At 43.6% G+C, this 14,322-nt stretch overlaps 1 protein-coding gene across 1 annotated transcript in view; it reads left to right on the top strand.

Moving 5' to 3' along the window:
* The window catches only part of PGM5 (phosphoglucomutase 5), a 121,495-nt gene that overhangs the window by 89,295 nt on the left and 17,878 nt on the right, over positions 1 to 14,322 (top strand). Inside the window, exon 10 of the mRNA XM_024200162.2 lies at positions 14,059 to 14,193. Within this exon, the coding sequence (XP_024055930.1) occupies positions 14,059 to 14,193 (135 nt within the window). The remainder of the gene's footprint in view (positions 1 to 14,058; positions 14,194 to 14,322) is intronic.

Here is a 14,322-nt window from a genome sequence, read left to right as displayed (position 1 = left end):
CTCACAGTCACATGTGATTGGCGCTAAACTCTTCATTTACTGCTAGATCTTTCAGGGGATTTTTTTTTCCAAAGTGTTCAGCATTGGTTTCATGGATATTGACAAACTAAAATGAAGGAACATTTTCATCAGATCTTTTAAAAAATGCATTAACTTTTGCAACTTGTGCCAGCCTTGTGCTTTCACTCTCCAGATACAGCATGTTAGGGTTTTTTTAATAGGGTGTAGTCAGACCCCACAACGCTTCTGTGGAAGATAATCAACCTCCAAGGATTTTGCATAGAATCTTACAGAAAATGTCCTCAAGGGGTATTGCAAATATAGTCCAGGTACATGCTAAACCAAAGTCCAGATTGTCCTAATTATTGTGGTTTGTGAATCATCTTGACCTGACCAGGCCCTTGCAAATCCTACTCTACAGTCTGTTGAAACCATTGTCGTGACATTCTGCTCAGATTCTTTATCATTTCCATTCATTACTGAATCCAGATGATACAAGTAATCCACCTGCCATTGAACCACTCTCTTTTTGTGTATTGCTGGTGAAACAGGACACATGCCTGTTGTTGTCATATCCAAGCCCATTGGAAAATCACAGGAATGATAAACTGGTCAACTTTGCCATTTTAAAAACTGACTTGCAATTTTCAGAGTCCTTTTTCCTCCCTTATTTTTTGTCAAAAAGCTCTGTCCTACCGTTGAAATAAGAATAAAATTGCTAATCAATTTCTTTTTAAAAAGGGCCTGCTGTAAAACAAGAAAAGAAACATTACAGGTCGGACTTTGAAAATGCATCACAAAAATTAATTTCTTATTTTGAGAATTGTATCTTATAATAATTCACTATAATGTACTGGTAAATTAACTGTAGTATGTTTTGTAGAAATAATTGGTAGCAGTAAACATTTCTATTCTGGTAGTGATTAAAGGTCCCATCCTTACTGGGGCCCCATTGTGCTGTGTGCTGCACAACCTGGCCCAGATAATGAAGTCTTGGAATAAGACCTCATTACCAGTTGTGCTCTGGTATTAAATCGTTGCTGAGAAATACAGAGGCACCATTTGACAAAATCCAAATTATCCACGTTGATGAGAGGGTCCAATGTACCGTAACCTGTCCATGAAAACTCCTCATCCTTTTAATTAGAGATCTGTGAACCGACTCTGGATGTTTTCCTACCCTTGTCTTTGTTTCAGAATGGAAAAGGTTATTCATGTAGTTCGAGTTTTTTGTTTTTGAGTGTGTAGTCAGGAAGCAGACATTGGAAAAGTTGGAAAAAGTTCTTTCATTCACATGCCCACAGATAAGGCCAAAATTCTTCTTTGCTCAGAATGAGATTTCAATGCTGCCTCTGAGATAAGACTTTTCCTGTCAAAATATTCAGTGAAGTCTGCTGTGCATTTGGGACATTTAAGTGTCAGTTGAGGAGCAAATAAAACCACATTAGTGTATAATACTTGGAAGTAAAACCACAGCCATTTTATATGGGTCTGACGTGTGTATGTGGCTATATATGTACTTTATTGTTACTGGGCCACCTGCTTTGCTAGTGTACCTCCATACGTATTGTACCTGTAAATAGTGCTTCAAAATGTTAAACTGAAACATACCCATAGGTTTGCACGCCTGAATCTTGCTTGTGTTATCCTTTAATTGTAAGAATTACAAGAAATACAGCAAATAATAGCACATACGTAGCAGTTTTAACCTTCAGAGTGCTTTACAAACACTAACAAATTAATGGTTAATTTGACTGGAATGTAATACAAGAGCAACCATTTCTGTGAAGTCAGTTGTAATTCCATTTACACAGCAAGGCCTACCTCTGTCACATCAGCTCCAAAACCAGTGGATCAAATTCTCTGCTGGTGTATGCATTGCATTGGATGGGATACCTTCAAGGAACTCAGAGGCACTGCAGGAAGTCACGTTGATGATTCAGTTGGTTACACTGTATGCCAGCAAACAGTTGGCCCCACTGGCTTTTGGAGCTGATGTGACAGATGCAGGATTGTTTTCTGATTATTTTTTTTTAAACCAGCTCTTGTAGCACAGTGTAGCACAAAGCTGCCCTTGCACCTTCATTACTTCTGTGAGCATTACAGGCTGACTGGTCCTTATCCTTATACTGCTAGAAAGTCAATCCCAGTGCTTTTAAATATCTCCTTCATTAGGAAGGATTCCCATCTGCTAATCATCATAGATAAATTTGATAGCTTTGATAGCTGCTTTCAATTACCTGAAAGGGGGTTCCAACGAAGATGGGTCTAGACTGTTCTCAGTGATAGCAGATGACAGAACAAGGAGTAATGGTCTCAAGTTGCAGTGGGGGGGGGGTAGGTTGGATATTAGGAAAAACTTTTTCACTAGGAGGTTAGTGAAGCACTGGAATGGGTTACCTAGGGAGGTGGTGGAATCTCCTTCCTTAGAGGTTTTTAAGGTCAGGCTTGACAAAGCCCTGGCTGGGATGATTTAGTTGGGGATTGGTCCTGCTTTGAGCAGGGGGTTGGACTAGATGACCTCCTGAGGTCCCTTCCAACCCTGATATTCTATGATTCTATGTTAAACTGTCTACAAAGTTGATTTTTTTTTCATATTTTATTACCTTTTTAGCCATGAAACTTGTTCTTGTGGAAGAGTTTCCATGCAGCTCATATACATCCACTAGCATATTTAGGATGCCTAAAATAAATGTCCACAGATATTCAGTGTGAAAACTACATCCAGTCTTCCTCCGGGAAGTTACCAACCCATCTGATTTCTCACAAGATGATACTGTTCTCATTGATGACAATACAGGGCCGGCTCCAGGCACCAGCTTAACAAGCAGGTGCTTGGGGCGGCCAAGGGAGAGGGGCGGCACCTGCGGCAATTCGGGGGCGTCAGGTCCCTCACTCCCTCTAGGAGCGAAGGACCTGCTGCTGAACTGCCGCTGCCGATCGCGGCTTTTTTTTTTTTTCTTTTTCCCAATTGCCGCCGCCAATCGCGATCGCGGCTTTTTTTTTTTTGGCTTGGGGAGGCAGAAATGCTGGAACCGGCCATGACAATAATAAATCCTTTCTTATTATAACTGAAAGTTATTTCATCTTATGGGTCTCCCAGTTTATCCTTTTTGTCCTTTTCGACTATAAATTCTACATTCTATGGGAATGTTTTCATTTTGTCTTGTACAGGATCAGGGAAATAATATATAATCAATAGTAATAATAGACAATTGGATTTACAACAACATATCTGCCAGTGCACTCATGTAAGGTAGGAGAATAACATCATGCCACACTGTACTTATATTGTATGTTATTTCATCAGTTTGCTCCCCTCCCCACTAATATTTCTCCTAATTAAAGTTCAGATCCATCAAAAAACAAAAGTCCAGTCTCCTTTAGAATTTGAGAGGCACTGCAGTCTTCAACATTTTCAAATTCATGCTTGTTCACGTTTCACTTAGTAACAATTATTTGTTATTAAATATTTTCATTTATGGCATGAAAATATGCAAAAGGGGTGAGGTTCTAGAAAATAAAGGGGATGTATCAAAACTGAATGGCTCTTTTATTATTTTCTGTGAGCTTGCTGAGTGAAAGCCTTGTTGGTTCTAGAACCACCCTGAACTTTTCATGGACAGGATTGGAATCAACATTTCACAATTGGACACTCTATAAATAATGAGCCCAAAGCCTAGATGCAAACCACATAAACTCTGAAGTGTTTTGATATTGTATGGTAATTGTACAGTTTGGGGGGTCATCTCTAGTTTGATGTTGAAAGTCAGTATCTAAAGGCTGTTGTTACCTTATTAAATGATTTCTCCTTGGCATGTAACCCTGTTGTTTTAAGGAGTAGACCCTGGTGTGTCTTTATAATGCCCCTGTTTAGAGTATTCTCAGCTGTGCTGCAGGAATTCTAGCCTTCTAGAGATGTATCAGCTGTTATTCCCCCATTTGTGAGAGCCTGTGTGGTCAAGCAGCTGTCACCAGGAAATACAAAATGAGGAAGAAAATAGCATAGGAAGTAAATACAGGGATATGTGTGTCTGTAAGTGAGAGAGAGAATTCCAAGTACCAGAAATGCTGGTAGTATTACATTACCAGGAGGCTCTGTAGTTGGGGGAGCAGTTTGTATCAGATTCTAAGAGAGAGTTATGGAAAGCATAAGTACCGTTTCTTCCAAAGACCATGATTTAATGAGTAAATGAGTTTTCAGAGCCTCCTGTGTCAAATGAAAGTCATTCCTCAGTGCTGTTGCTGCTACACAAGATACAGTGTGCGGGGAGAGTATTTAAGCAGTTGTACTAGCCTTGTCGTGCTGGCGGTCAGTAGAGTTGGTTGAATACTGCAAAATGGAACTTGCAAACATTCCTTGGAATTAAACCTATACGTTACCTTGGATGCTGCTCATGGCCCCGTTTATTCACTTTCTGCAAATATATGTGACAATACTTTTGGGTTTTTTGGAACCTGGAAAGTTTAAATGACAATAATGTTACACACCTTGAGCTACCCCTGTTCTGTATCTGACATTCTTCCAAAACACAGGTCCAGTTGTGCAAGGATCCCTTTAATCTATCTTCCTCCTCCTCACGGTAATAGAATTGAAGGCAATCAGCACCCACCAAGAAGCATTCAGCAGCTCACACAAATGGGACATAAATAATTTTTGTGGACACCTGGGGTGAAATCCTGGTCAAAACTCCCATTGACTTTACTGGGGCCAGGGTTTCACACCAGAACTCTACAATTGTCTTAACTAAGCAAATTCTGGAAAGAGAAACCAAATGGCTAATGTGCTACTCGCTCCTCCGTTTGCCTGAAGTTCCCATGCTATTGGAAAAGCCCATTTTAAACCTTTTTTCTTAACATTACCTATTTGTGGTGTTCTGTGTCATAGGTTATGCATACTGAAAATACTAGGTGAATAAACGTTGCCCAGAAATTTGAAAAACTGGACATCAATGTTTGTATTAGTAACTAAAAGGATTATTAATAGAATCACAGAAGTTAGAGATGGAAAATACCTATTAGGTCATCTAATCCAACCCTTTACTGATGTGAGATTTATTCCTATTACATATTTTCTAGAGTTAATGACTAGTATCAACCAAACAATTCTTTATATGGTGCTAGAAATGCTTCAGCACATACCTGAACAAACAAAAAGGTTCCATTAATATTTTAGCTTGTTGGAGCTCTGCTTTGTTAATATCACTGGCTTCTCAAGCAAGTCTTGGTGGAAGAGGAAGAGTCAAATACCATTTCTCTTCTCTGAATTCTGAATGACTTACTCCCCCTTGGGCAGATGAAAAAAGGAGCTTGCCCTCCACACGATGCCATGGAGAGCAGCAGGATTAGGGGAGGGGAAAAAAACACAGTGACTTGGCAGAGAGGGGACCTAACCATCCCTTTCCCCTGAGTAAACAGTATTGTTTTCAGGGCCTTTTATTCCTGTATTTTCTCTTTCCTCCGCCTCCTCTGAATGGTCTGGTCTGCAAGTTCTGTCTAAGGCCTGGTCTACACTCCAGACTTAGGTCGACATAAGCTGCATTAAGTCGATCCAATAATGTATGTGTCTAAACTACCGAGTCCCTTCCATCGACCTAAGTGGCCTGTAAAGTCAACTTCTGTACTCCACCTCCGTGAGAGGTGTAGCACTTGATTCGACATCCACAGGTCGACATGGGGATAGTGTAGACATTGCGTTGTACAATTTGAATGAATTCGCTCCAGGAGGTGTCCCACAGTGCTCAGCTATGACCGCTCTGGAGAGCACTTTCAACTCCACTACATGTCAGCCAGGTACACAGGAAACAGCCGCTCCCCTGTTAAAGCCCCGGGAACTTTTGAATTTTAATTTTCTGTTTGATCAGCATAGAGAGCTCGCCAGCACAGCTGATCATGGAGACTCAAGGCCGCAAACGCACTCCAGCATGGAGTACACAGGAGGTGGTGGATCTTATTGCTGTCTGGAGAGAAGAGTCTGTGCAGGCAGAGCTCCATCTATGCCAAGATTGCGCAGGGCATGGGGGAGAAGGGCTACACCAGGGACACACAGCAGTGCCATGTGAAAATAAAGAAGCTTTGGCAAGCATACCAGAAGACAAGGGAAGCAAACAGTCACTCTGGTTCTGCCCCACAGACATGCTGCTTTTATGAGGAGCAGCATACGATTCTAGGCAGCAACTCCACCACTACCCCAAAATGTTCCGTGAATACCTCCCAGGAGCCCCAGGTGACCCAGAGCAACAAGGAGGACATTGTTGACGAGGAGGAGGAGAATGTGAGGCAGGCAAGTGGAGGATCCATTCTCCCCGACAGCCAAGAACTGTGTTTAACCCTGGAGCCCATCCCTTCACAGGATCAGTTGGCGGCAGAGCGTGATGCTGGGGAAGGCACCTTTGGTGAGTTGGTGTTTGTCTCTGTCTGAGGGGTTGGAGCAAATGCGGTTATATCTTAGAGCTTGGCTGTAGACAATGGATCGTGTGGTGTGTCCTGGATGGAAGCTGGAGGCATGTAGGTAGATTTGCTCCAATCCCTCAGACAGAGACAAAAACCTACAAGATCTCTATCAAGCATTCTTAAAACTACAATACCCAGTTGCTGAAGTGAAAAAACGATTGACAAAGCCAGAAAAGTACCCAGAAGTCACCTACTACAGGACAGGCCCAACAAAGAAAATAATAGCACGCCACTAGCCATCACCTTCAGCTCTCAACTAAAACCTCTCCAGTGCATCATCAAAGATCTACAACCTATCCTGAAAGACGATCCCTCACTCTCACAGATCTTGGGAAACAGACCAGTCCTCGCTTACAGACAGCCCCCCAACCTGAAGCAAATACTCACCAGCAACCGCACACTACACAACAAAAACACTAACCCAGGAACCTATCCTTGTAACAAAGCCCGATGCCAGCTCTGTCCATATATCTATTCAAGTGACACCATCATAGGACCTAACCACATCAGCCACGCCATCAAGGGCTCATTCACCTGCACATCTACCAATGTGATCTATGCCATCATGTGCCAGCAATGCCCCTCTGCCATGTACATTGGCCAAACCGGACAGTCTCTACGCAAAAGAATAAATGGACACAAATCTGACATCAGGAATCATAACATTCAAAAACCAGTAGGAGAACACTTCAACCTCTCTGGCCACTCAGTAACAGACTTAAAAGTGGCAATTTTGCAACAGAAAAACTTCAAAAACAGACTCCAACGAGAAACTGCTGAATTAGAATTAATTTTCAAACTAGATACCATTAACTTGGTCTTGAATAGAGACTGGGAGTGGCTCCGTCATTGCACAAATTGAATCTATTTCCCCATGTTAAGTATCCTCACACCTTCTTGTCAACTGTCTGGAATGGGCCATCTTGATTATCATTACAAAAGTTTTTTTTCTCCTGCTGATAATAGCTCATCTTAATTAATTAGCCTCTTAGAGTTGGTATGGCAACTTCCACCTTTTCATGTTCTCTGTATGTATATATATCTTCTTACTATATGTTCCATTCTATGCATCTGATGAAGTGGGCTGTAGCCCACGAAAGCTTATGCTCAAATAAATTTGTTAGTCTCTAAGGTGCCACAAGTACTCCTGTTCTTTTTTCTAGGGAAAATGGGGAAATTTTCAGTGCTAGCCCTTAAGCTGCAAACAATTCAACAAGTAATCCTCCCCCGTTTGGTGAAATCTGGGTCACACAACCGCGCTTTTCCAGACGTGTTGTGATTGGAAGGGATCACTGTGTATTGCAAGCAGCACTGGAAAAAAAGGGGTGGGGTGGCGGCTTCCTGTTTATCTCCTTTCCCCCACAACCCAGTGTCGCTTTTGTAAAAAAACAAACTATTTGGGGGGCTTTACACTGGTGCCTGTCCTCAAGCACCATCCAGGTTGCTAGGGGAAAGGGGGCTTTTCTCAAGTTCCAACCTGTGATCCCAAGGATGTCTTCAGAAAAGCAGCAGCACAAGATCTCTTGCCCATGCCTCGTGGCCTTACCCACCATGGCTGGAGCAGCAAACTAATTCTTGCAATAGCCAGCAGTTGTGATTACATTGTGGCTTGCAGTGAAGTGGATTGAGGGGTGTTTTTAAAAAAAAAAAAAAAACTAACCTGGCACCAGAAACAATATATGCACTGTCAATGCTACCCTTGTGCTTTACATTCTTTGCAGCTGAAATCTTGTCTGTCGGTGCATCCTCCACACCGGGACAGAGACTTTCCCAGATTAGAAGGCGGAAAAAGAAGACTCGGGCAGACATGTTCAATGAGTTAATGTGCACCTCCGAGAGTGACAAGATGGAGCTCAGAGCATGGAGGATTGCACTGTCAGAGGACATGGACAGGGAGGACAGGAGAGCATGGAGGGAACGAGATCGTGCCACACAGGAAGAGATGCTGCGGATTATGAGGGAGCAATCAGACAGGTTGAGGCATCTGGCTGAGGTTTAAGAAAGGCAGCTGGATGCTAGAGCCCTCTGCAGCCTATGCTAAACCTGCTGCCATCATCGCCAATTTCCACATCCTCTTCCCCCAAATGTCCTAAGAGGCGGGGGAGGGGGAGTTCGGTATCTCTTGCACTCAATACCGGGGAGGGTACAAGGACCAGAAGGCACCCATTCCCACATCTTTGATTGTTATTGCAGTGCATCTGTATGCAAGCTTTCCTTGTTCCTCCTCCTCCCCCCCCCCCACCATGCAGTGTTATCAGCCCTTTTGCCCTAGGTTATCTTACTTTTCTTTGCTGTCTCTCTGTGCTTGAGTGCATAATAAGACTTAACGGATTGAGGAAAAAAGGCTCTTTATTCATTCAACACACAGTGGTTGGTGGGGTGGAGTTTACAGGGGAGAAAATGCAATGGAGGGGACAGTTTGGTAAGCAACAACACAGATAAGCATCACATTACTCTGGCTCATTGCTGAAAGTGGTTTTCAAAGCCTCATGGAGACAAAGAGCCCCTCCATGTGCACTTCTTATTGCCCTGGTGTCTGGCTGCTCAAAATTGGCTGCCAGGCAATCTGCCTCAACCCCCCACCTGGCGAAAACTTTTCTCCCTTTGTTTCATAGATATTATGGAGCACACAGCAGGCAGCAATAACAATGGGGATACTGCTTTGACTGAGGTCTAACCTAGTATGCAAATGTCAGTGACCTTTTAAACGTTCAAAGGCACAATCCACCACCATTCTGCACTTGCTCAGCCTATGGTTCAACCAGTCCTTACTGCTGTCCAGGCTGCCGGTGTATGGCTTCATGAGCCATGGGAGCAAGGGGTAGGCTGGGTCTCCCAGGATCATGATTGGCATTTCAACATCACCAACGGTTATTTTGCAGTCTGGAAAGAAAGTCCCTGTTTGCAGCTTTCTGAACAGACCTGTGTTCCTAAAGATGCGCACATCATGCATCTTTCCCAACCATCCCATGTTGATGTCGGTGAAACGGCCCCTGTGATCCACCCGCGCTTGCAACACTATTGAGAAGTACCCCTTTCGGTTTATGTACTCTTTGGCAAGGTGCTGTGGTGCCAAGATAGGGATATGTGTGCCATCTATCACCCCACTGCTGTTAGGGAACCCCATCGCAGCAAAATCATCCACTATGTCCTGCATGTTTCCCAGAGTCACTACCCTTCTTAGCAGAAGTCTGTTAATGGCCCTGCAAACTTGGATCACAACAGATCCCACAGTAGATTTATCCACTCCAAATTGATGCCCCACTGACCAGTAGCAGTCTAGCATTGCAAGCTTCCGCAGAGCTATCGCCACTCACTTCTCCACTGTCAGAGCAGCTCTCATTTTAGTATTGCTACACTTCAGGTCTGGGGAAAGCTCTTCACACAGTTCCTGGAAAGTGGCCTTACGTATTCGAAAGTTCTGCAGCCACTGCTCGTCATCCCATAGCTGCATAACGATGCGGTCCCACCAGTCAGTGCTTGTTTCCTGGGCCTAGAAATGGCACTCAACCATGTCAAGCTGATGCGTGACTGTTGTCAGCAACTGTGAATTGCTCCGCTGTATGTCTTCCAGCAGGGCTGCTTGCATGGCATCACATTGTTCCGCGTGGTGGCTCCTGAATTGGCTGTGCAAATACTGCAGGATAAGGCGTGAGGTTTAATGCTCATAACAACAGTGTACAGCTGAATGGGTTACAGCTTATTGTGCTATAGTGTCTGCGCAGGTAACCCAGGCTTACAAAAAAAGGTGTGAAAAAGGCTTAGTTTGTTTGCTGTTGATTTCAGGGAGGGAAGGAGGGAGATAAGTGCATCATGGGAGGCTAATGCCATGTTCCCATAATCACCTGCACCAATGTTTTGGTTCCATAAGGCATTGCAAGCCCAACCCAAAATTCCACTCAGCTCTGTGCACTGTGGGATAGCTACCCACAGTGCAGTGCTCCATGCGTCGATGCAAGCCCTGCTGGTGAGGATGCGCTCCGCCGACACAATGAGCGTAGTGTGGACACGCGAGATCGACTTGCTTAAATCGGAGGCTCGATGTTGACTTACATACAGTCGACTTAACTTTGTAGTGTAGACATGGCCTAAGAGAGCCCATGCTGGCCAGACAGCTTCCACTATGGCTGTAGCACACCACTGTCTCCTGCACTCTTATTCCTACCTCTGCAAGGTTATCTTTTGGGGCCACATCTGCATCTGCCCTTTCTTTGAGCCAGCACAATAAGCAGAAGAAAATGGGGGCGGGGAATCTGGTTGGTTGGTTGGTTGGTTTGTTTGTTTTCCCCAACCAGATTTTCAGCCTGAGTCTCCTCGTGCTGCTGTAAATCTGGAATACTTCAATGGAATTACACCAGTTAAAATGGCCGTGAGAAGGGAGGGAGTTTGTGTGAGTACCGCACGCAAAGAGCACGATAGTGCACAACAGGAATAATAATAATAAAAACATTTCTGGGTGAGTATAGGAAAAGAAAACCATCCTGACTCAAAAATAAAAATCAGAACCATCTGAAACTATTCTTGCCTGGAGTCTGAAATGGGCAAGGTTTATTCCAGAGAGGAAAAAAATTTGCCTCGTTCATATCCACATCCTGGTCTTGCCTTTCCTCAGGTTAATCTGAACAATCACTCCCACTAACGGAGAGGTTAAACAGTCTGGTGATGGACCCAGAGGGCTGATGAAAAATCGAGTTAGCTACATGACGAAGACAGCAACTTTGCAATCACTGTAGATTGGTCAAATTTTTGTCATTGTCCTCGTCGTCCTCATTTTATTTGTATTACCATAGTCACGGGCCAAGACCTCATCGTGCTCAGTGCTGTACAAGAACAGAACAAAAAGACAGTCCCTGCCCCAAGAGCTTGCAATCTAATGATACAACATTCAGTATCATGTGTATGATGTGTGATTAAACCCTCAGGGGGTTGTTTACTAGAATACAGTACCCTGAACTGAATGCCACAAGTAGTTAAATTAAAGATTTGCTTTTCAATACAGCCACTTTAATGTTTAACTTCTCAAAGTCTTGGCAGGTATGGCTGAGAGAAGGGGTCATTGCTTAATACATTTATTAATGGTGCAGTGCAGTAGCTGGAAATAGTTTAAAAACAGGCTGCCACAGAATTGAGAGCTGTGACAGGCATTTTCTTTTGGAGGGAAGAGTGCTTGTGAAGGAGGACTTGCGCACTTCCTGTATTTCCATTTGATGTGAAAATAGTAATTGGCTCTGGCTTGGTCCACACCACCACTTATGTTGGTATAATTGCATTGCTCAGGGGTGTGGAAAATCGCCTGAGCGACGCAGTTACACCGACCTAATTCCTGGTGTACACAGCGCTATACCAACAGAAGGGCTTCTCCTGTTGACATAGCTACCACCTCTTGGGGAGGTGGAGTAATTATGCCGACAGGAGAAGTGCTCCTGTCAGCGTAGGTAGTGTGTTCGCTAAGCACTACAGCGGTGTAGCTACAGTGCTGTAAGTGTAGACAAACTCTCAGACACTAATTCCATCTGTATCACAACGTCTTCTGAGTGGTCAGGTGGTATTTTAGATAGTGTGTTATAGTGTGGTTTGCTGGCCTTGCTCTTTTGACTTTTTATCCTCAATTTTCTTTTCAACCCTTATACAAACAATGAACACACATTGGATTGGGTTTGAGGATTATGTCCTGCGCAATTGATGCACCATGATCAATAGCATATTTTCTTATAAATGATGCAAGAGCTCCTTTATCATTATTGGCCGACATTTTACTATTTACAGCATTTTGCCAGGTTAGCCACTTGTGACATAAGTTCTGGACTCGAACAGCAGATGACAAAGGCATGACTTGATCTCCTATTTGCCAATCATTGTCTCTAATATCTTTGTCAAAATGCCACATTTGCCTTGTGCTTTGTTTTTCCCAATTCTTTTTCCACCATACAGATGTACCTGTTTCAAATGCTCTCCCCGGTGAGTCCTTTCAGGCCTTAATCACAGACTACACCGCTTCAGGTCTCCTTCACCACCACCGTGTTTTATTGTGTTGTTCCAACCCAATACCGCCTGTAGGGCTATTTACATGTATTTACAGTCCCCCAGGTAGTTCCCCCACTTGCTTCTGGGGAAGAGAACAGAAGTAGCAGCACACAGGCCTGCTTATCTCTGCCTTCCTTCAGGCTCTCTGTTCAGCGCTTCCTTCCGCTCAATTTGAATGCTCCCAGCTGCTGGGGTTGCCTCCCCCTCAAATTAGCCCCTTGGCTGTAGCTCTACCTAGTTAATTGATCTTCCAGTTAGGTCCCAATTAACCTATATTAGTGGGGCTTTGAGTGACAGGGTGCTGAGTTCGCTCCTGACTGACTCCGCACACTCTGTTACACTCATGTAATTTTTGCATAACGGCATCAATTTTTACTCCTTCAATGTGTGTTCTGACAGTTTTCCACAGTAAGAGCTCTGGCATCCGCATTCCCTTCCTGTCTTTACTTCAAAGCGAGAGTGATTTGTTGCACAAGGGAGTCACTTAAATCTCCATGAGAACTAATGGAATGAGGCAATCCCAATCTTTTCCATTTATCACACCAAACCCAACTATCAGGATGAAATTGAGGGATATGTTGCCATTTTTAGTGTATATCACACCCTTGTCCTTGAATTTGAGATTTCTGTTGAATCAGAATGAGATCCGTGTTGTTCAAATAAGCAACAGTACGGAGAAAGCAGAGAGGGATAACATTTGCAGCTAAAGCGAACTAATCAGAATGTGTCAAGTATCAGAGGGGTAGCCATGTTAGTCTGGATCTGTAAAAAGCAACAAAGAGTCCTATGGCACCTTATAGACTAACAGACGTATTGGAGCATAAGCTTTCGTGGGTGAATACCCACTTCGTCGGATGCATGTGAATCAGAATGTGAGCATCCACACAGAGGTTTGATGAGCTTTAACTAATGCAGTTTACATTCACACCTTTAGTTAAAGAGGCTTAAGTGTCCCAAGTGTCCCCTTGTAGACATGCCCTGAGACACTCATAACCACATCTTCATGCACATTCCCTGAGGGATATGAAAATATGTTATCGGTTGTGTACTCTGCTGACTCCTTTGGTTCCATGGTCCCCTAGCTTTCGCATATGCACTTTGCTTCTGCCTGACAAGTCACCTGTAGTGTTGCTACATGATGTTCCATTGGGATATCCATGTAATGATGGCACATAAGAGAAACACAGCTTCAACAAAGCAGCAGCAGCAGAAAACCAGCAGTTAAACTGTATCATTTTATTATTACAACTGCTGCTGCTATTCTTACTGTAGCAACTGGACGCTTCCCTAGACATCGGGCTTCCATTGTGCTCAGCACAGTACATTTGTTAGTGAGAAAACCCTTGCCCTGTAGAGCTTACAGTCTAAACAGACAGTATGAAGGGTGGGAGAAAGGAAGTATTATTATCCACATTTTACAGATGGGGTACTGAGGCTCATGGTGATTAAGTGAATTGCCTGAAGTAACACAGGAGGAGCCAAGATCTGAACCGAGATAATCCTTCCTCTCTCGCTCTCGATTTTGGATTATAATTTTGCAAAGTCATTGCTGCCACCCATATGTTCCTCTTCTTTTTGCAGGGACTGCGAATTATTTTCTCAGATGCTTCGAGACTCATCTTCAGACTTAGTGCTTCTAGCAGCGTGCGAGCTACCCTCAGGATCTATGCAGAAAGCTATGAAAAGGATCCCAGCAAACATGACAAGGAGTCACAGGTAAATCAATGAGCACCACTTTAAGCTTTGGAAAAACAACCAAGTGTCATTTCTCGCTGTGGTAAGGCCCCTGTATAGGCCAATGGCAGGTGCTCTCAAAGGTGTTGAATAAAATGTTAGGGGTTTTCC

This window comes from Terrapene carolina, unplaced genomic scaffold (genome assembly GCF_002925995.2).
Source record: "Terrapene carolina triunguis isolate 2854851 unplaced genomic scaffold, T_m_triunguis-2.0 Scaffold113, whole genome shotgun sequence".
In the NCBI taxonomy this organism is placed as follows: Eukaryota; Metazoa; Chordata; order Testudines; family Emydidae; genus Terrapene; species Terrapene triunguis.
This window is presented reverse-complemented; position numbering and strand designations above follow the sequence as displayed.